The sequence below is a fragment of the Penicillium soppii genome (assembly GCF_028829465.1).
Source record: "Penicillium soppii strain IBT 18220 chromosome Unknown utg000005l, whole genome shotgun sequence".
NCBI classification, from domain to species: domain Eukaryota; kingdom Fungi; phylum Ascomycota; class Eurotiomycetes; order Eurotiales; family Aspergillaceae; genus Penicillium; species Penicillium soppii.
In genome coordinates, this window is record NW_026643235.1 from 2,002,214 (window position 1) to 2,025,131 (window position 22,918).

General features: G+C 46.8%; 6 protein-coding genes across 6 annotated transcripts; 4 read left to right on the forward strand and 2 right to left on the reverse strand.

Annotated features, from left to right (window-relative positions):
• Positions 1-567: 567 nt before the first annotated feature.
• Positions 568-2,118, reverse strand: N7529_006205 (PRKCSH domain-containing protein; the record flags this gene model as incomplete). Its single annotated transcript, XM_057241732.1, has 2 exons — positions 568-1,944; positions 2,005-2,118. The coding sequence occupies 2 exons, from the start codon at positions 2,116-2,118 to the stop codon at positions 568-570; spliced, it is 1,491 nt and encodes a 496-aa protein (XP_057097091.1).
• A 3,030-nt stretch (positions 2,119-5,148) lies between these two features.
• Positions 5,149-6,222, forward strand: N7529_006206 (pirin family protein; the record flags this gene model as incomplete). The annotated part of the gene is made up of 1 exon (XM_057241733.1): positions 5,149-6,222. The coding sequence occupies one exon, from the start codon at positions 5,149-5,151 to the stop codon at positions 6,220-6,222; it is 1,074 nt and encodes a 357-aa protein (XP_057097092.1).
• A 198-nt stretch (positions 6,223-6,420) lies between these two features.
• Positions 6,421-8,504, reverse strand: rad7 (uncharacterized protein; the record flags this gene model as incomplete). Its single annotated transcript, XM_057241734.1, has 5 exons — positions 6,421-7,448; positions 7,516-7,681; positions 7,756-8,307; positions 8,364-8,431; positions 8,495-8,504. The coding sequence occupies 5 exons, from the start codon at positions 8,502-8,504 to the stop codon at positions 6,421-6,423; spliced, it is 1,824 nt and encodes a 607-aa protein (XP_057097093.1).
• Positions 8,505-9,162: 658 nt separating this feature from the next.
• On the forward strand, positions 9,163-12,036 carry N7529_006208 (DNA repair protein RAD16; the record flags this gene model as incomplete). Its single annotated transcript, XM_057241735.1, has 1 exon — positions 9,163-12,036. One exon carries the CDS (start codon positions 9,163-9,165, stop codon positions 12,034-12,036), a length of 2,874 nt encoding a protein of 957 aa, XP_057097094.1.
• A 794-nt stretch (positions 12,037-12,830) lies between these two features.
• On the forward strand, positions 12,831-14,784 carry N7529_006209 (C2 domain protein; the record flags this gene model as incomplete). The annotated part of the gene is made up of 2 exons (XM_057241736.1): positions 12,831-13,600; positions 13,668-14,784. The coding sequence occupies 2 exons, from the start codon at positions 12,831-12,833 to the stop codon at positions 14,782-14,784; spliced, it is 1,887 nt and encodes a 628-aa protein (XP_057097095.1).
• Positions 14,785-15,405: 621 nt separating this feature from the next.
• Positions 15,406-19,006, forward strand: N7529_006210 (putative ARF GTPase activator (Csx2); the record flags this gene model as incomplete). The annotated part of the gene is made up of 4 exons (XM_057241737.1): positions 15,406-15,469; positions 15,532-15,662; positions 15,717-17,581; positions 17,650-19,006. The coding sequence occupies 4 exons, from the start codon at positions 15,406-15,408 to the stop codon at positions 19,004-19,006; spliced, it is 3,417 nt and encodes a 1,138-aa protein (XP_057097096.1).
• Between the last annotated feature and the right edge of the window lie 3,912 nt (positions 19,007-22,918).

Sequence of the window (22,918 nt, forward strand, 5' to 3'; positions counted from 1 at the left end):
GGTGGCCGTTGCTCAGCCTTGGCGCTAGTGCGCCAGGGGGGTTTCGATAAGGTCGGAACGTGCCGAAGGACAAAATTCTAGACACAAAAGGAGAGGTGAAGAAGAGAAGAAAGGGAGATGCAGATGTTGGATTAGGAACCTAAGGAGAAAGAGAGAGAGAGTGGGAAGGTGGAGCAGACGATCGCTAGGAGTTGAACAGTCACGTTGGCTCTACGTATGCTTTTCCTTTACTACAATGTACATACATTGTGGTCCTATTTCTGGACATTTTTGACTTCTTTTTGATTCTCTTTCCTCTTGAATTTTTTATATATTTTCCTTCTCCATGAATATCAAATTCTCCGAACATTTTGTATTTATAGAAGTACATATGAACAAGTTCGCCCCCACTCGGTTCTCCGGCAACTGGGGCAATCTGACGCATGAAGCTATACTAATATGACTTAGTTACTACCTATATATGTAGTTATACGTTGTATAGTACTACTCCCGTACATTTCACGAAGAATTAGATGTCTTGCTAAGAATGTCAAAATGTACACGATTTGCCAAATTACTAACTACGTCTCATAGCTCATCTTTGAATGTTTCCTCACTCCCTTCGTCTTCGGGGCTTTTCTTCTGCTGTTCAGGCTTGTTGGCTGGCTCTGACTTTGGCTTGGTCTTTTGAGGCTTCTCGGATGCTTTGTTTTCACGGAGTCGTTCTGGAGATGCCTTCTCCTTCACTGTTTCTTCCTCATCCTCATCCAAAACACCTTGGAACTTGATCACGCCGTTGCTTTCCACGACCTCCAGGGTCCAGTCCTTGCCCTCGGCTTGTTCCTCAATTAACTTTTTCATTTCTTCCACTTTCTCTAGGTCGAGGTCGTATTTCTTCAGGATTTGTTTAGAGATTTTGCCAATCTCGCCATTCACTCGTTTGGCAACAACCTCCACTCGTTCCTCGCCAGAAGATGCCACACGTCCTTTCTCAATGACCTTGCCGTCCGTGCCAACAAGCCTTCGGCCTCCAACTTCGATGCCTCCGATAATTGGAAGCTCGGGTTGAGTACCGTCGGTATCAGCTGCTGCTTCGGTCAATTGATTGGTCGTGTACCATTCTTTGATGGCTTCCCATTCGGTGACTTCTTCCGGCATCAGAATCTCACGGCATTCAATGTTGTGCACTTCATCCTGCTGGGGTGGCAGGAAAGCGACGTCGTCACATAGACGAGGTGTGTAGATGACCATCAAATAAGAGCACGTGGTGAGTTCTTTGATCCACCCGATGTGATCTGTCGACTGCGGATGACAATGGAACTGCACCTCAACCTTGCGCTCACGCCCCGTCAGATCACATTTGGTCCCGCCCCGCAGGTGCTGGACCAAGTACCGTGAACCACCTTTTGTGTGTAGTTCCGCCACGTCTGTTTTGGCAAATTGCTTGGGCTTTTCTTCCTCTCCCTTGTCGCCGATGAATTTCCCCAAAATGAAGGAATGCGTAGTAGTGTCTTCGATTGGCGGGTAGTGAGGAACCCCACGGCCTGCGGGGAGAGCATGGAACTGCTTGATCTGCTTTTGATAGCAGAAGGAATAAGACCACCAGCCTGAAAAGTAGTACATGCATTGCCCTTCCATTTCGCGGAGCAGTTCTATCCCGCGATCTGTCGCACGAGCTAGTTCCTTTTGCTCCTCTACCTTGCTATCTGCCTCGTTCCTCGTTGTGTTATGTTCATCCTTTGTGACACGCGGAATTTGACAGAGAAGTCGACGGTCCTCAAGTATCATCTCTTCGTAGGAGTAGAGAGATCTCTCTTTTTGTGTATGGTCGGTGGAATCCGTTCGGTCCTCGTCCATGTAGACTTGAGGGTTGTTTTGATCGTGGATGTCGGGGCTAACTTGGGACTGGAGCAGTGCCTCAGCGTTCGAGTCAAGGATGTATTCTTCAGGGAAGGTCACTTGGTACTTTATGTGATGCCGAACGTTAGGACAATGTTAGACTGGTGTAAAGCAGTTCCAACCTACCTGGGGGTAGGCCAAAATATCATCGTTGATGTTAAATGGCTTCCTGTGCGCCCATGCACTAGACAGAGCACATGCTAGCGCCAACCATTGCGACAGGCGTGCTGGCTGGCCCATTTTGATAAGATCGTAGGGCAGCCAAGTTGGAGTCCGCAACAGTCAAGAGCTTCCCCGCGAAAGGTGTCTGAAGGCTCAATGAAGAGATATCAGTGATTGGTATGAGGACGTTGCATATGTGGTATCGACCCTTTCATAAACAAAATAATATCAAATAGTGGTTCTTTCAAGCTTGTAGTACTAGGGGTCATCTAGCAGGAGGAGCTGCTCCGTGGCCTTATCTGATAACATGATTCAGGGCAAATGTCGGAATTGTGGCCACCGAGAAACAACTGTACACTTCACTACATAGTGACTAACACCAAATAACACCCAGTAGAGTCGAAATGTATCTATTTATCATGACCACATATGTACATATATACATATCAGTTAGTCTATTCTATACATACATGTACCAATTTACGTCGTAAAGTACTCTAAAGATAATTGAATGTCACCTGATTCCAAATGCTGAGATCAGCATTATGTTAGTTAAGGGAATCACTAGGGACACAACAGCTTTCTCTACGGGCACAACAAATTATGAAATACCCGCATTATATAATCAATTTTCTCTGAGATCGTTACCATACATTACCGCAGCAACTGCATTGCTTACTACTATAGCAACTACATTCTATATCATCATGCACTATAAGAACTCGCTCTCTTCCTAAATCTCTCTATACTCTTTATCTAATCCTGTCTTTCATCTTATCATGGAGCCACCAACTGAGCAAGTCTTTGAAACCAGAGAGCTACTGCTTACTTCTATACAAGAACATGCCTTATCTCGTGGGTATGCTATTACTACTATCTCATCTAATCCACATAGGAATATCACCCTTGGTTGTGATAGAGGCGGTATCTATCATGATAGAATTGGTGCTCTAGATGGGGCAAAACGCCGGAAAACTAGCACGAAGCGAATAGGCTGTCCCTTCCGTCTCTATGGGAAAAAGCTTGCTAATAATCAATGGCAAATTCAGGTCAGAAATCCTACCCATAATCATCAACCGGATGATAATATGATAGGGCACTCTCTAGCACGACGTCGGCAATTAACCAGAGATCAAAACGACACTATTAATCATCTATCAGAAATCGGATCAACGCCACGACAGATCATTAGCCTCCTACGAGTAGAGCAGCCTACTACCTTACTTAAAGCTTATGATCTCTATAATATTCGCGGCGAATTAAGACGAAAGAAACTCGGCAATTATACACCGCTTGAATTCCTTAGAGAGACACTTCAAAAGGATAATTGGAGATATTCATTTAAGCAAGATACTGAAGGCCATATCCTTTTCTTTATGTTTGCTCACCCTGAATCAATTAGATATGCTAATCAATATCATAGGGTCTTTTTATTAGACTGTACCTATAAGACAAATCGGTATAAGATGCCTCTTTTACATATTATTGGTCTCTCACCATCGAATTCATCCTATAGTATTGCTTTCTGCTTCATGCAAAATGAGCAGGAGCAAAGCTATAAATGGACTCTACAGACCTTATTTTCATGGCTAGACCCTCTACCCCCCCCCCCGTTCTTTGCACTGATAGAGATCTTGCTCTACTAGGTGCAATTAAAGCGATTTGTCCAAAAAGCCCACACTTACTATGCGTTTGGCATATTAATAAGAATGTGCTTGTAAAGACTAAGCAGTACTTCTCTTTAAACGAGGAGTTTGAGGCTTTTATTAAGTCATGGAAAGAGCTTATTAACTCATCTACTATAGGTGAATACGAAGCTCAACTAGCTAAGTTCGAGACTAGATTCAGTCTTAATCCTGCTGCTCTTCGATATGTGAAAGGGACCTGGCTAACCTATAAAGAGATGTTTATTAGGGCTTGGATAGGGCAGTACCTTCACCTTGGTAATTGGGCTACCTCACGAGTAGAAGGCTCTCATGCTTTTCTAAAAAAGTATATCGGGGCATCAACTGGTGATATGCTCTTCGTTTTTGAGCGAATCAAAAGTGCTATACAAGCTCAGCACTACGCCCTTTCATCTAATCTTGCTGAAGATCAGATTAAGACGCTTAATTTCAGCTCCCACTTTCTCTATTCGAATATTACAAAGAGAACATCACGATATTCAATTTCTTTAATCTCTAAGCAAGCTGCTATAGCTAAGAGAGCTACTCCCGAAGCCCCTTTATCTAACTGTACTAATATATTCACTAGGACAATGGGTCTTCCATGTGCCCATAGAATTGCTCCCTTATTAATGAATCACCAACCAATTCCACTAAGCGATATTCATCAATTCTGGAGGACGGGCCTTAGTAATGAGCTATCAGAGTATCTGCCAATACTTGATCCCTTATTACTAGGACCCCCGATACCAAAGAGAACAAACCAACATAATAAATCATATCAAAGCAATGAATCATCAGACCAAAGGATTATCAAGAAGAAAGCGCCATCAAAGTGCTCAAATTGTGGGGAAATCGGTCATACAATCCGTTCCTGCAAGGTATAACAGGCTGTATATAACATTAGAGACATCAGATTGATTTTAGATGATAGGAATTGAAGGAAGAGAGCGAGTTCTTATAGTGCATGATGATATAGAATGTAGTTGCTATAGTAGTAAGCAATGCAGTTGCTGCGGTAATGTATGGTAACGATCTCAGAGAAAATTGATTATATAATGCGGGTATTACATAATTTGTTGTGCCCGTAGAGAAAGCTGTTGTGTCCCTAGTGATTCCCTGCCCGTAGAGAAAGCTGTTGTGTCCCTAGTGATTCCCGTTAGTTAACTGTCATAATCTTTTTACCATATTTTTGAGGAATTAACGCTAGCCATATATAGCTTAGTGTATGCTTGGCAGCTTACGAGCTTGTTAGTAATAAATCCGACTCCATCCATTGATTGGTTCTAAGCTGACAGATGTCTTGCAAAGCATTCAATTGATTGTCTCTACTCCAGGGCGACTACACTATATTTATGAGAAATTGACTAACGCTGACAATCCTTTTCTTTAGAATATTCTACTCATTCAACTTGGGGATATAAATACTCTTCATCTTATTCAAATGAAACTGCTTCTCCCTATTATAATTTGCATCACAGCAATCCTCTTTACTTACCCACCTATCAAAGAGACCATCCTCACATACATCAGCGCGCCAAGCGTCAAAGAAACCACCCACCCAACCAACATAACCCTGCACCCCCCACCAAAACTCAACCCTATAACCAAAATGTCTGCCCCGCGCGCAATTCGCCAAGCCTTCCTCGCAATCGAGCAGGGCGAAGGCGCAGGCGCCCGCGTCCGCCGCTCAATCGGAACAGCCAAACTGCGCAACTTCAGCCCCTTCCTCATGCTCGACCACTTCACAATCGGCAAGGGTGCCGGCTTCCCAGACCACCCCCACCGCGGCCAGGAAACAATCACTTACCTGCTCTCCGGTGGAGTCGATCACGAAGATTTCGCCGGGAACAAGGGCACCATCGGGCCTGGCGATCTGCAATTCATGACTGCCGGCAGAGGTATCATGCATGCGGAAATGCCGCACGAGAACGAGGACGGAAGTCCCAATGTCGGTATGCAGCTGTGGGTCGATCTACCGCAGAAGCTGAAGTTCTGTGAGCCGCGTTATCGCGATTTGCGCGCCACTGAGATTCCCGTTGCCTCTGTTGATGAGGGCAGGGTTGAGGTTAAGGTTATCTCTGGACAGTCGCATGGTGTGGATTCCGTGAGGGATCTTGCTTATACGCCCGTTTGGATTCTGGATATTACCATCAAGCCCGGTGGTAGGATTTCGCAACCCTTACCTCTGGGCTGGAATTCGTTTGCCTATACCTTGGCTGGTGAAACAGTTTTTGGTTCGAGTGATTCTAATCGTGTTGTGAAGGAATTCCATAATGTTGAGTTTGAGCAGGCCGGTGATTTTGTTGAACTTTCCGTTCCGGATAATGCGGAGAAGGATGGTAGGATTTTCTTGGTTGCTGGTCAGCCCCTGGATCAGAAGGTTGTTCAGTATGGCCCATTTGTGTTGAACACCCAAGAGGAAGTTTACCAGGCCATGCTTGACTATCAGACTGCGTCTAATGGTTTCGAGCGCACGCGCAACTGGCAGAGTGAAATTGGGAAGCGCATGGGTTGAAGGAGTGACGGACGTTTTGCATTTTCTTGATTGTCCTTGAATAGTTATAGTATATTATGGTGTTTGGAATATAGATCGATTGAATGAATTAACGTATTACTTAATATTCTCGACTATTCTCAGATTAAAGCTCAAGTATGCTCATAGCGCACCGCTGTAAAACATAATAAGAGATGTCCCTTTGGTCCACCGCGCCATTTAAATAGTCTCGGTCTGAGTGATTCCATCGATCTTAATATTGGCCCCCACGGTACCAATGACAGCGAGTTCCCTAGGGATGTGCACGTCACGAATCTTGAAGCAAGCAAAGACAATCAGCCGCTGGAGAGCTGGACAAGATCGAAAGATGCACTGTGCAAGGTAGTCGTCAACCGCCGGGCTGAAAGAGATGTCAAGATACTTAAGATCGGGGTAGACTTTGCCCTCTGCAAAGACCTGCTCGAACGCCTTGTATGAGATGTGGCGGCATGAGGCAATGTTCAAATGTTGAATCTTCGAGCCTGAGTGTGCCATTAATGCCACAAAACCGTCCGATGCAAGCCCAATAGGCTCCTCTGGGCCAGAGGGATTGGCCATGTCGACATCTCGGAGAGAGTTCATGTCCACATAGGTAAGTGCCTTGTTGGGCCAATTTGTGAACAAGGCGGCGAGGCCTTTGTCGGTAAAAGTGTTGTTCTTGGACAGACGAAGCTTGATCAGGGTATGACAATGTTCATGGATGTGCTGAAGAAGGCTGTCATCGGCAAGGTCGAATTCCTCAAGAGACAGTGTCTTCAGCCGAGGACCAACACTTGTGATGATTTCCAGGAGATGCTTAGGGTCAGTCTCGGCCTCTGTCAGATAATGCAGTGACAGATGCTGAAGCTGCGTGAGGGTAGAAATTGCCTCGAGCGTCCCATTTCCAGTTTTGTGGAGGAACTTGAGCTTCAATCGCTTGAGATTAGGACAATGATTGCACATCACTTTAGCCGTCTCGTCATCAAACGCAGAATCCAGGTTCCAGAGTTTCAGGCTCTGGAATTTGTGGCCAAGTTTCATGAACAGTCGGCGCCAGCAGGCATCGGTAACCAGATTTGGTCCGTCCAAATGAAGGTCTTGGATATCCATATCGCGATCCATCATATAGTCAAATATTTGATCCTTCATTGGAGTGGTGAATCGAAGATTGACTCGGGTGAGGCGAGGCATCGAAGCTAGGATCTTGTGGAAGTCATCCGTGTCCAATTCTGTTCAGTGTTAGGATTCCTGTTTTTGTTTTTTTGTTATCTTTGTTATGGAGTATATTGCACTTACTGGCACAGTCAAACAAATCAATAGATTTGTACTGAGGTCGAAGGAAAAGATCCAGAGTCTTTGGAGTCACGGCCCGTCTTCTCGACAAGATCTGCCCAAGACGTAGCAGCAATGACGGGGGTAAGTCACCGAAGTCCTCAACGTCATGAATGTAATCTGCAACTTTCTGGGAACGATAAGCATGGGTTGTTTTCGGGGTTGTCTACGGGGTTGTGTACTGAGAGGCCAACATCGACATACCTTGATGCATGTTTCCAACAAACTTTGGGTTCCGTGGGGGGTGAGGCCATCCAGTAAGTTGGTTTGACCCTGTCGTCGACCAATGTTCCCCGTGGCACGCTTCTTAGCCGGGGGCTTCTTGTCGTTATCCTTGTGCTTTTTCGAGCAATCAGGGCAAAGTAGACCCCCATCTGGACCGTTCTTGCTGTAGGGGGTCACAGTAAAACGCTTTTCACAGATCTCACAATTTGCCAATTGACCTGGCTGTGGTCTCGTTCGCTCTTCATGGATCTGGTTTGCAAGGAACTCGTCGTCATAGTCAGGGTCCTCATCCCCATGGTGGCGAGCCTTGCGCTTGGCAAATTCTTTGCTGTTTTTGATTCTTGCAATGGCTTGCTGCCGCTTGCGCTTTTTTATCAGGTCTTCTGGTGAGTTGGGCTCCGATGGAGATCTGGATTGCTCTACACTAGGATCGGCAGACTGACGCTGCCCTTCGGTTTCCGCTTGGCGTGCTGCCTCAGCTTGGCGATTGGCATATTCATCTTGAATTTGCTGTGCTGAGATATTATTTGACTAGAGGAATGGTCAGCAAGCCCTTGAAAGCCTAGGAAACATGACATAATCCATACTGCAAGGAAATCAGTCAAAGCGGAGCGTGGGCCCCGAATTGCGCGTGCCTGTCTTGTTGGTCTTCTGCCTGTCCTTTACAGAGTGTCAGCAGGATGAGCAAGATTTTTGATTAAGATCATTATATGGGCACCAACATACATTGTTGTGAGGTTTCAAAGTGGTTGAATCGGGAAGGGCCTAGATCACTTTGACGTGGCAATTTCGCGTTTCACTTAACGCGATTTTGCTTATCTCAGTCAGATAAGGGGTTGAAATGAGTGTGATAATGAGAAGAGAGAGAAGAAGTGGGATGATAATACTTGTGATAGATGTAAATGATACAATAAAAAATAATCGAAGAGATGAGCTTTGTAATCAGGTTATTCCAAATGATGAAAATTTCTGGTTCAGGCACCCTGTTCTGCCTGTTTTGCCTCTTCTGCCTGTTCTGCGTTATTCTCTGACCTCGGATTCCCCAATCACTCTTTTTTTCTTCTTTTTACCAACTCCGTTTTTCTTCTCTTACTATTTCCTTACTTCTCTCTTTTCCTCTTAACTTTCATTTCCTCTTTCATCCGAATTCGCTCCTTTCGTCTCACTGCTGTTATCTCTGTTTTCGCGATACCCTCACGGCGCCAACAGTGAACTTCACCACGTACGTTCACAATCCTCCCTCACCTTCCTATATAACAAGACCTAGAGAACCCTACTGACAAATATATGATGTAGTCTATCTAGTCCCATTCTTATTCACGACTATATCTTTCTCTGCGGTGACAGATCCATCTGCTACGCTCATTCGATTTCACAGTCTTCACTATGAGACCCAGACTGAGATCCCGAGCCACAAATCCCGATCCTGCAGATGACTCACAATTCAATGAATCGTCATTGCGAAATTCCTCACCCCTCCGTCGATCGAGTCGATCGAGTCGATCGGAACCCCTACAAGTGGGTGGGTCATCCCTTTCTCGATCTCAGCCCCAGCACGTCATACAAGATTCTGAGGCCGATGAGGACGATTACATCGATCGATCAGACTCGGTGGCTCCCGAAAAATTGACTCATGAAACACTTTCAGTGGTTATACCGGTGAAAACAGAATCACCGAGTGACTCTGCCTCTCGGACTTCAATCAAAAATGGCTCCACCGGTTACAGCACTCCAGCTACTAGCGTTGGGCCTACAACTACAGATACAGATTCCAAAGCTCCTACAAGAGTCAATGCTTCTCAACGCGCGAAAAAAGTGCAGTCAAGCACGTTGTCCCTTGGCTCTTCAAAGCGGGGTACAAAAAGATCCGCGGCTACTTTGACAGACGACGACGCGTCTGATGTTCCATTAGTCAAGAAAAGAGCAACAAAACGATTTGCTGCTGCTTCTGACGCAGCTGATAGAAATGCTTTGGATGCTGCCCTGGCTCATGCTCTCCAAGTGGAAGAGTATGATAAACCAGACTCGAAAAATCAAAATCGTACATTCAGAGATATCTATGACTCGGAAGATGACCCGGATGATTCGGACTTCACGGATGGGTTGACATCCCCCCTGAGCCCTCCGCCACTGGGGTTGCTTCATCCTGATATTGAGGATTCGGATACTCCAGACCCTGTTGGGGGCTTATCTGCCGTTCCTCTCGCGGATCCCAGAGTTGCGGGATTGAACCTGGATAACAGCTCTCAATATGACTCCGATGAAGACCTACCTCCCACCTGGGAAGAACAAAAGAAAGCTAAGCGTGCAGACGCAGACCGCAAGAAGCTCGAAAATAAACACCCCACCCTCGGCACTATGTGGGATAAGCTTAAAGCGCAGCCTGTCATCGAGCCGGAGGAAGCAAAGCAGCCCACCTCAATTACTCGCAAGCTCAAGCCTTTCCAGCTAGAGGGACTGAACTGGATGATGCGGCAAGAAAAAACCGAATACCGGGGTGGTCTGTTAGGCGATGAGATGGGCATGGGAAAAACCATTCAATCCGTATCGCTCATCATGTCTGACTATCCTCAGCCTGATCCCACTCTCGTTCTTGTTCCCCCAGTAGCTCTGATGCAGTGGGTTGCCGAGATCAAGGCCTACACAGATGGCAAGCTGAAAGTTCTGGTCTATCACAACTCCGACGCAAAGATCAAAAAACTGACGGCGGCTGACATTCGCAAATACGATGTCATCATGATCTCCTACGCCAGCTTGGAATCCATGCATCGAAAGCAGGAAAAGGGATTTGTCCGCGGTGAAAATATTGTCAAAGCGAACAGTGTCATCCACGCGGTTCACTACCATCGCCTTGTTCTCGACGAAGCACATAGCATCAAGTCACGAAACACCGGGGTAGCCAAGGCATGCTTTGCTTTGAAGGCTAACTACAAGTGGTGTCTATCCGGTACACCGGTTCAGAACCGCATTGGAGAATTCTTTTCTCTTCTACGTTTTCTCCAAGTCAAACCGTTTGCATGCTACTTTTGCAAATCATGCAAATGCGAACAGCTCCAGTGGAGCCAAGACAAGGAGGGACGTTGCACCTCATGTTCTCACACTGGCTTTCAACACGTCTCGGTGTTCAACAAGGAGATTCTTGGTCCGATCACCGAGGGCAAAACTCATGCCCAACGCAAGGCCGGCTTGGACAAGCTCCGTCTCATTACCGATCAGATCATGCTTCGTCGTATGAAGCAAGAGCACACCGGCTCGATGGAGCTTCCGCCGAAGCGTATCACGCTACATAATGAATTCTTTGGCGAGATCGAACATGATTTCTCTCGCAGCATCATGACCAATTCCACCCGAAAGTTTGACACCTATGTGAGTCAGGGTGTCATGTTGAACAACTACGCCAACATCTTCGGATTGATCATGCAGATGCGCCAAGTCGCAAACCACCCGGATCTCATTTTGAAAAAGAAGATGCAGGCCGGGTTCAATGTCGCGGTTTGTTCTATCTGTGATGAACCTGCAGAGGATGCGATTCGGTCTCAGTGCCGCCACGAGTTCTGCCGGCAATGCGCCAAGGATTACATCCAACATTTCCAGGACGGTAGCAATGTTGATTGTCCCCGATGCCACATTGCGCTTAGCATCGATTTGGAGCAGCCGACCCTTGCCGAGTATGAGGATACTGTCAAGAAGAATTCCATCATCAATCGTATCTCTATGGATAACTGGACCTCATCCACGAAAATCGAGACCCTGCTCTATGAACTCTTCCAGGAGCGAAGTAAGAGCCACACTCCCAAATCAATTATCTTCTCTCAGTTTACATCCATGCTTCAATTGGTTGAGTGGCGACTGCGTCATGCGGGATTCAACACTGTCATGCTGGACGGTTCGATGACCCCCGCTCAACGACAAAAGTCCATTGAACATTTCATGACTAAGCCCGAGGTTGAAGTGTTCCTGGTCTCTCTCAAGGCTGGTGGTGTAGCCCTGAACCTCACGGAAGCATCCCGAGTGTTTATTATTGACCCATGGTGGAACCCTGCAGCGGAATGGCAAAGTGCCGACCGCAGTCATCGAATCGGTCAGCAACGGCCCTGTGTGGTCACGCGGCTTTGTATTGAGGATTCGGTCGAATCTCGAATCATTCAGTTGCAGGAGAAGAAAGCCAATCTTATTCGGGGTACCCTGAACAAGGATGAAGCGGCTGCATTGGAAAAGTTAACACCGGAGGACATGTCGTTCCTCTTCCGAGGAACCTGAGAGATTTTCAAATACGCCACCTTCGTCAATTTCCTTCGACTTACGTTTTTAAGGGAGTTTCGCATATGATTTTTATGACCTCACGATATATTTCTTTTTTCCTCATTCCCCTTGTACTACTAGATGTTCTACTAGATTTTATTTGCTACCTGGAATTTTATCTCATATTATTATCATTATTATTATTATTCTCTTCTAAATTTGGAAAATACTAATTCGAACCAACCTTACAAGGCTGAGAAGAGAATTAATTTGTCATTAGAAGAAATTTTCAAATTGAGATCGACGAGTAAAATTAAACGAACTACATTCCTACGTACAATATATAGTAGTGCTACTCGTAAGTATATGTATAAGGCTGAAAAGTTAGAGAGAAACCAGGCACAATGAACCAATGAACCAAACATGCAGCCATATGAGGTCATTTGATCGATAATCTTGGCATCGAATCTCTGCTGCCTGGTACATATCTTTTCCTTTTTGAGTACTAGTCAAGAGAATTAATTAATATTTAGTACGGAGTACGGAGCACGGAGTGTACATATGACATCGAACGGGTTCAATCCATTTGTAAGGCTGAAAGCTTGGCCCGTCTTCTCTCCGTTCTTCTTTCTCTTCTCTTGAAAAATACAACTCTCCCATGGATTATCACTACATGATCCACCTGCCCCTACGTACAACTCCCTATTAACTCGGCTATTTTTATCTTCCAAGGTTATTCTTCCGATCTGAAATTATAAAAGGGGAACTCGGGATTTTTCCATCTTCTCCACACTCGGCATTTCATTATAACAATGGATGACTCCCAGCCCATTTCGCTGCCACTTCACCCGATTGATAAATATGGCCCTAAATTCGTCGAAAAGGCTGACAAAATACATCGTCGGGTGACTATGAATGACGACTCAAAACCTGCAGGTGGCTACGATGATACCCCAATCCCCCATGCCCCGCCAGGCTACACCTTGAAGGTGACCTTCCATCGTGCAGAGGATCTACCCGTCGCAGACTTTGGCAGCTTCTCCTCTGACCCCTATATCAATGCGCATATGGTTGTCAATCTACCAAGACGCCATAAACAAGATCCGGTCGTGCGCTTTCGCACCCCGACCGTGCGCAAGGACATGAATCCCACGTGGGAATGCGAGTGGATTGTCGCCCATGTCCCTGCCTCCGGGTTTCAGTTGAAATGTCATGTGATGGATGAGGACCCCGCGGATCATGACGATAAACTGGGTATCGCCTTTATTGATGTCCCCGCACTGACGGATGATTGGGCTGGATTCAAGGAGAAGCGCTTCAAGGTTAAAAAGCGCTTTGGGAGCAAGCGTGTCTATGTCTTTACTAATGTCTCGGCTTTTGCTACCGGTCACCACAAGGAATCTTGGTTGACGGTCAGTATTGAGTGTCTCGGGAAGACGCCAGGTCAGGAGGGTGGTCAGATGTACACCATTGGTCCCAATCACTGGTATAAGCACTTTTCCCCTCTGATTGGAAGGTTGGCTGGTATCAAAGATCAGGTTGAGAGCACTGATGGCAGTGGAAAGTCGATCAGCCGTTACAAGTTGGTTGCCCTGTCTTGAATTCTTATTGTTTGTTTTTTCTTCCATGGTTTACTGACTCTAGTATAGCTTTCAAGCTATCCAGATGCAGCTCACGGGTCCTGTACCTGCAGAGCTATACCATCGCTATGTAGAGTTCAAGCCATTTGTGGCAGGCATGTTCCAGGCGCAGAGTTTGCGCGGGCGAATCTTGCATAAAGCGCTCCATCACCAACACCAGCGTATCTACAATTTCGATCGCACCACTTTACACGGGTTTTTCTTAACACCGTGTCGAGAGCTATCCCAAAAGTTCCTGGAATTTGCGCACTACGGCCAAGGTGGTCGGATCTTCACTTACGTTCTCACCTTGGATGGACAACTCCGCTTCACAGAGACCGGCAAAGAATTCGGCATCGACATGCTGAGTAAACACACTATGCACAGTGATGTCTCGATCTACATTGCCTACTCGGGAGAATTTTTCATCCGCCGACGCAAATCCCGCCACCGACATAACTCTTCAGAAGGGCATGCAGAACGCGCAGAGCATGCAGAACCCAGCACGGTGCCTACGGACGAGTACCCGGTGGAAGAAGACCAGGACAATCATGATGACGGAGAGTTGGATCAAACCGAAGAAGGAATCCCGATCTCTACCGATCCAGCAGACTACGAACTGTTTATTGACAACGACAGTGGAACCTACCGCCCCAACTCGGAGAAGCTCCCCCTCCTTCGGGAATTTATGTCCTCCAACTTCCCCGGTCTCCACATTACCACACTCGACTGCCAAGGAGATGCAGAGCGAATGGGCAGGCTAAAGGAAGAGCAGCGAGATTTGAAGAAAAACGAAGGCAACCACATTACGTTCCTACAACAAAGTAGCGCATCTTCCCTGTCGATTTCCAGCTCGGAAGAAGATGAACTCAACGAACGCAGTGGACAACCTAAACAGCGGGGCGATTTGGCCCGCCGAGTTCACGAGATGCGGGATCTGCGTGGTCAGGTCATGCGATGGGTAGAAGCGGATGAAAAGCCCGACGGTCACAAACATAAGCACCGCTATTTCTCGGGAAGGGAACGTGCTGTGTCAACCAGTGCCATTTCGCAACCTACAGCCCAGCATCCAGAACCCGATCGCGCAGTTACTACCACTGACAATCATGAAAAAGAAACGCCTTCGACTCCGACCCTTGCGACCTGAGTATGACTTTCCTTTGCTGTTGTTCTTTGGGGGTTTTATAGTGTATTCTTTGTACTTGGTCTGGCACCGAGTTTGATGATGCTCACGATTAATTGTTGATACCATTTTTACTCTTTAGTCATTAATACAGTTTATTTTTGAGTCCGAAGTGAGCGTGTGTATATATGTCAGGTATAGCAAGTGGTCATGGACATACGTACATGTAGTCGTGTATAAGTCTCGTGCATTTATGCGTTGTAGGTAGCAAGAACAACAAATCCAAGATCATAACAAATATATGGAATAGCATATCAAATATATTAAAATCTTCAAAACATTTCAAATTCAAAACAAGAAACAAAAAAAAGAAGCTTCAGACTAAACAAGCACTAGTTATACTAACCAAGCTACAAGCTAGTTAACTATATGGAGTAGTTAACTCGGAGTGGTTGCCTGCGCATTTCTCCGAGATCTTGCCCCCTCCTTCAGACCTTCAGATCCTCATCATCTTCGCCCCTTAAAACAAGTTGAATGAAGGTTCACCTTTTCTCATTTCACTAACAAGGCCATCCGTTGTCTCATAGACCGATGGCCATTGGTTCCTTCGATCCCTTTCTTGCGCCGTGATCTCCCTTCGCCATCATGGGGAATGTCGCCAGCCGCCTGGACGATGCGGGGAATCTGTTCTTTAAGGATCAAAATCGCTGTAGGTGGAATCGCATCGCTTTTCCGCTATTTGATATACTGACAAACTCTCTGTGGAATAAGTCACGGTCGCATCTGTCGCGATAAGCAGCCCCCGACGTCGTCTTTTGACGCTGACCCCTAACGCGTTCCCTGCGGCGCGCTTCACTGCAAAGCGCGATGTCGGCGATGATACTCCCGTTGAATACATTCAGGTGCGCGGTGCCATTCAAGGCTTGTGGACTAGCTAATCAGTCTTCAAAACACAGGACCCCGATACTCCCTCCTCCGCCCCGATCCCGACATTTATGCTTCGCCTGTCGAACGACGAGGAACTGACTTTCAACTTCACCTTTATCATTCGTCAGACACAAACTGGAAACGCTGCAAGCTCTACCGTCAATGGAGTCGCTTCCTCAATGCCCGAGGTGGTGGATACCAACCTCATGGGGCTTACGTTCGCTCATGCGTCCAACTCGAAAGAACTCGATAATTTGATCACAAGGGAGTTCCACGCGAACCCTAACCTTCAGAACAACTCTAATGTTCAGTTGATTGGAGATTACTCTACAGGCGGATCTCCGTCCGTCTCCTTCGATTGGTCTTGGACGTGGAAGCCCCCGAAGCTGATGGAAGACAAAGGTGGCGGCTGGCGCAACAGCTGCAGTTTCTTAGATTATGACCAGCGAACCAATCGTCTGAACACTCTCGCGCACTTTTCATTCTGGGTGCATAATTCCCCTCGTCCCCTTCGGAGTCCAAGTCCTCAGATCTACTCTCCTAAACTCGAGTTACCCGTTCTCCCGCGCTCTCGCATTCCTTCCACCCAGTCCGTCTTGTCGCATTACAGTGATGCCGAATCAAACCACAACATCGAACCCACTCCGCCCGAATCAGCCGACAAGGCTCTCCCGCCTCCGCCGACCGCGCTCCCTCCCCCACCACCGGCCAAGGTGGATCTCCCACATTCGCGGGCAGGCGATGAGATGAGCGGGGTGGAAGATGGACCCTTGTTCCGGGCGACTATGAAAGCACTCGAATCGAAGACGAGCAACATGCGAAGCAAGATCAAGAAAGTGCTCAAGAAAGCCGAAAGCGCCCAGCAGGCGCAAGCAAGCTGCAATGAAGCCGTGGAAGCGTTCCTAGGCTCGCTGAATGATGCCTCTACTTCCAATGCAAATGCTATTCAGCCCGCCTTGGACCACTACTTTGAGAAAATTGCCCGGCAGATTTTGAGATACGAGCAATTGAACACGATCAAGCTTCAAAAACTTGTTATTGAGCCTTTGATCAAGCTTTACCATAATGATATCAAACAAGCAGAAGCTAAAAAGAAAGAGTGGGATGAAGAAAGCCGCGACTATTATGCATATGTCAGCCGATATCTAGGCCAGCGCCAAGATTCGCTGAAAGAGAAGAAGCGTGCTGAAAGCGATTCTAAATATCAAGCCAAGCGACGGAACTTCGAATTAAGGCGTTTTGACTACTCTTCTTTCATGCAAGATCTCCACGGAGGCCGCAAAGAACAAGAGGTTCTCTCCCATCTCACCAAGTACGCGGATTTCCAAGCCAAGAATTTTCTAGCAACTGCCAAGAATATCGAAGGCATGACGCCTCAGCTAGACGCTCTTATTCACGAGGTGACCCAGGCAGACAAAGAATTCCAGTTCCAACGCACAGAGCGCGAAGAGAAACGCCGGGCCCTGGAAAATGGCAGCAACCCATACCTCGAACCTGACGCCGTGGCCAATGCCGTGGCTAGTGCCGTAGGTGTACCTATAGTGTCACCTGGCACGACCAACGGTGCCACTTCAGAAGTTGAGCTTGGTCGCGCCGATAGTACAGGCTCCCAGCTACGGGGTGTCATTAGCAATACCTCGTCGGTTTCGTCCCAAGCAAACGCAGGGGGGTCCGTTGTCTCGGCTGCAGGGACCTGTGCACCTGCATCGAACTCAGCGGTCCCTGGCAGTGCCAGTCAGAACCGCTTTAAGGGTATTCGTGATCTAGAGGAGCCGGCTGGTTTCAACTCTGATCGCACGGGCGGCCAACAGCGGAAAGAAGGTCTTTTATGGGCGCTGTCTCGACCCGGATCACACATTGATCCCAAGGGGATCAACAAACAGGCATGGCACAAGTAAGTCGTTGCATGTCATTTTTTTTCTTCTTTCATTTTTCCGAGGGGGAGCTTACTAATTTTGGCAGATTCTGGATTGTCTTGGATCAAGGGAAACTGTCCGAGTATAGCAACTGGAAGCAAAAACTAGACCTGCATATGGACCCTATCGATCTGCGCATGGCGTCCGTACGTGAGGCTCGCAATGCTGAACGACGGTTCTGCTTCGAGGTGATCACACCTCAGTTTAAGCGCATTTACCAAGCCACGTCTGAAGATGATATGTCAAATTGGATCAGGTCGATCAACAACGCGCTCCAGAGTGCGGTAGAAGGCCAGGGAACCTCACCTCCTTCTTCATCCAGGAACGATTCTACCACCAGTCGGGATATTGGTTCTGTCTTAACAGGGAAAAGCTCCTCTGTATCTGGCCATCACTCCTACTCTAGCTCAAGCAACAATGCTGGTGTGATCCGCCGAACAACTGTGGGTGCGCGCCCTAGCTACGTCCGCCATGACAGCAACAACTTTGAAGAGAATCCCGCCAAACTCTTGCAGGTCATCCGAGATGCTGACCAGGGCAACAACTGGTGTGCCGATTGTGGATCAACATCCAAGGTTGAATGGGTGTCAATCAATCTTGGAATTGTGCTTTGCATTGAATGCAGTGGAATCCATCGCTCTCTAGGCACACACATCTCCAAGATCCGCTCGCTCACCCTGGATGTTCATTCCTTCTCAAACGACATTGTCGAGATTCTCCTGCAAATCGGCAATCGCGTCAGCAACATGATCTGGGAGGCAACCTTAGATCAAACTCTCAAACCGAATGCCACTTCTACGCGCGAGCAACGTCTAAAATTTATCACGGCCAAATATGTCGACAGAGCCTATGTCGAGGGTCTACCCTCACCACGCTCCAGCTTCGCAACACCAGACGAAACCCTCCTAGCCTCAATAAAGAAGAACGATATCACTGGTGTCCTCTATGGTCTCGCCCTTCGTGCAAACGTCAACATCACAGACCGTTCCCGCAACACCCACGCCACCTTCCTCGCCCTAGCCGCCGCAGACCCCGCATCTCCAGGCTCAACCCCAACATCCCTCTCAGCCCGCTCAGCTGCAAAGGCAATTCCATTCCCTGTCGCCGAACTCCTCGTCCAAAATGGCGCTGAAATTCCTCCTCAACCTCCCTCCATCCCCCTCTCCCCAGCAGCCCAACTCTATCTCAGCCAGCGCACAGCTCGCACTTCTGCCTTTAGCGTCCCACCCCCACCACTAGGCCGCAAGTCCTCTGCCAACGATACCCTGGGCTCCCTCCCCACGATCCGCAGCAAGGAACCCGCGCACACATCCACCGACAAAGACAGGGAGAAGCTGTCGAAACGTGGCAGTGCCGGCGCTCGCTTTGCGGGCAAAGTCGCTTCCCTTGGCATCGATCGCTAATTGCTTTTTGTCTATACCGCCCTTAATCGTAATTATATTGGGCTTTAATGAGCCTGGCATGAAAATTCCCCTTGAGATGACTTGCGTTTTTTTTCACTTTTTCTTTTGTCTTTGGCTTGGTCCGGCTGATGCCCTTTTGTCATTATGATACAGGCTTACCTATGTGGGTGGCTTCTTTTTTGATCTTGTCGAGAAGACAAATTTTAAATATGGGTTGGCCGGTTGCCTTTCCCTGCGTGCCAATTCTCTCGTGCTGTCTGTCGTACGTAGTCGTATTTAACCACCTCCCTGGTTATGTATATTTAAATGTAACTGAACTTCGAATCTATAATGTCAAAAAATGAAAATGATAAAACCAGGTTTGATCAAGTAACTTATCATAGCTACGTATATTTTACATAGGATGCATGCAAGATTATTAGTTCTAGCCAAGGCTATATCATGATCCATGTAGCTTTCTACGTCGCCTGTCTAATCCCAGCCCAATCTCATAAACAGACTCAACGAGCACTCAGCACCTGGTAGCAGAACGACGCTGCCTGCTAGTGGCAACACAAGGGCCCAGGCCTCCCCACCGACCCCAGCAGCTGACAATGTTCTCATATGACCACAACGCTGTATACGTTATAACGGAGTAGAGCTGCACGGCCGTGGGGCGTGGCGTCTAGCGGTGGCCGAGGAAGGTCAAGACCTGCACTCCCAAAAATCGAAGTGGCACCTGGCTTGTAAATTCTGTACTATATACAGCATCTCTATCCACTATGCATCAATTGGTCGAACAGCGCCTAGGTGAAGGAGATGTGGTGGCTGTGGCGCGTATCATGCAATTGACCCATAAGAGAAACCCTGTCGATCTCCGGGTACACCGACATTATGCAATGCATACGTTGGATGTATACTGTGCTCTTCCACAGATCGGGCCAGTGAGGATTGGCTGGTATCAATTCCAGAGTTCGATATCATACACTATTGACCAATCAAATGCCGCGATAGGCGATCGAATTCTACATTTGAAGGGGTGGCTGTACAATAATATACCTACATCGTACCGTACGTTCTAAGTGAGGAATGGGTGTACGCTACTGTGCAATATCGTACTATACGTTGTATAATCTAATTTCTAATAATGGTATAAACAGTCAACGCGTTAGATGGGTCTTTTCTGTTCGAGGTTCTATGATGACTCATGGGGCGTTTTAAGATATTCATGTTGTGATTGGCCTCGCTCGCTGATGGGATGGAGGCAATAGGATCAATTGGGCTTTCTGCATGCGTTCGAGTCATAGATTACCAAAGATGCGACAGATTATTGCTGTAGAACGTAGTGGAATGCATTCAGTTCCTGAGTGCTGTCTAAAGTTCACCGGTAGAGCACTTGATGACGTCATTATCGCGATATGACGCCTGAGGTGTTAAGTGTGGCGCCTAATTCTGCGGGTGTCTTTTCAGTTCATCAACTAATTTGATCTTCGTCTCGAATAGAATCTCCCCTACAAATATATGTCCCTTACATCAGTGGCGCGCCAGTGGCTTATATGTGACAATTCTAGAAGGGCATACTAAGTTCTTATTCAATGTATGATGTGCAATGTACGGAGGAGAATGTGATTAATTTTCAGTCTCATTTGTACTATGCTTACAATAATAGGACATCAAGCGATGTTGTATGCGGAGTATTTATCCGGAACCAGAATGTTAATAATATTTAATCTAGGCCAAATTCGAAGCAATGTTCACGAACATATATCCCTAGAATTTATCATCTATACTATTTTTTTAGCACGTTGTTCTTCGCATAAGATACTACCTTTGTGCACCGGGTTAGTCGGATGCAAGGTACAATATGCAACGCACGTTGTATATGTATACATGTTGTATGTAGGTATATATAGTCAGTAAAACTTCTTTCAAGACATTTCGATGAGTATCACAAATTCAAATAATATGATCAGACATACTCTATGAATTTTCGTCAGTCGAATATATTAGGAGCTCTGAATTTCTGTCTCCTGTAGAGAAGAGAATGTAGTTGACGATACTGTTATATGATTGGCTGGGCTGAGATGCCGGACGCATAGTGGAGTTCAACTTCCTCTCAACTTCAGTATTCCCGTTTCTATTATTTTACCACCATTTCTCTAAGAGGGTGCTTTGTGATTGGTCAATTCAGAGTGTTATGTATTCTCTTTCTTTTTCTTCCTTCAAACGTTGTACAGTACCCGCCTTTTTGTCTTGCTTTTCGGGATCGCTGAAGCTCCATTTGGTCTCCATCGGGTCTCCATCTGTTCTCCGCTGCACACGGCTCTCTCGGTTCCAGCAATTCGGTCTGATCGACAGTACCCCCTTGGATCCCAAATGGTATCTTTGTCGACAATATTGTACTTTTTATCCATTGTACAATATGCAGTGAAGTAAGTAGCACAGGGCCTCTTCCAGCCAAACTCAAATAGGGCTTGACGAGGATACCACTCACTGGATATTGCATAATTTCTTTTCCCCAATCCTTGAGAAAATCGGCAGAAAGATTGGGGCTTATTCATTGGTGGGATCATGATCGAACCTAGTGGGAGCGTACCCAGAACAGCTCCATCGGCCCATAGCTTCCCCTTGCGGTCGAGAGGCGCCGCCCGTCAGATCCAGAGTCCGCTGTCCCGGGATTTGATAGGCTGTCCCACTAGCCTTACGCCAGAGGTACATGAAATTTCGGGCGTCGATAATTCTGCACGGAGTTCATTTCATACCTGGTAACACCTGGTAATTTCTGTCTCTTTCTTTCCCCTCCGCTGAAGGCTTTTTTTCTCCCTTCCGTTTCACCCCACCCAATAGTACTTTCTCCAAGGTTCCCCCTGACAGTGGCAAACCTGTCATGCATTGCTGCCACAGTCAATTCATTATTGGCCGAGACTCCAAGAGGCTCTCCGGGTAATACAATTTCTCACAGGTCTTCAATTCCACTATGGATCCACTGTGTCCGTCAGTACAGTAAAAATGATTCTCTCGATCTACGTTTGCCACATCCCATCACAGATGACACGGTACTCGGACCACTCCACATTGACAAATTTATTCTTGTCCTCGTGTGCGAAATAATTCGACCTTTTAATTTGAGTATCCCTGTGGTCTGATATGGAGATAATGACAAACTCGTCCAGCCACAGGCTGGTACTATATATGTCTATCTGAGATACCGGAGTTGTCCGTGCTATTTGGGCTCTGCCTGGCGCTTCATTATATCATTCTCCAAGCGCCAAAGATCATCCGTGATCGAGTTATAGCATCAACTTCCCGAGATTTACATTGTCACTTACAATCTTGTATACTTTGAAGTATACTATACCGCCACAAATCACATTTATACCAAAGAGAGAGAGAGAGAGCCAGTGGGAAAAAAAAGCCCCAAAAAAGTAGACCCACGATCCACGTCTATACGCAGATACCCAGTCCCGAATCCCGTTTTCCCACTGACTCTCTTCCAATCGGTTCAACCCGTCCCGTTGTTTTCTTCTTTTTCTTTGACTTCCTATGTCTATTTCTATATCTCTTCGTCAGACCCTGAGCCAATTGACATAAGTCTCCAGCCACAAAAAAGCGATTGATTGGCTTTCACAAACTTCCAATACGTTACAGATCCGCCACCTCTCCCTTCTTCTTTTTATGCTGTAGCCTTATATCTATCTATTCGGTTCACCCGGTCTATCACCGAGGTTGTTATATCTTGGGGTCAAATCCCATTTGATTCAACACCAATTCGGTTGTGCGTGTCTCACCAGCCACAACCTCTCGGCTCTTCTGGTCCATGCGATTGAACACTCTGCCCCTCTTGTGTCTATGACCGTCTAGACCACTTTTCTTGTGTCTAGTAACACGAGCCTTGCAGAACTCTTGAAACAAAAGGTATATTAACATCTTTTT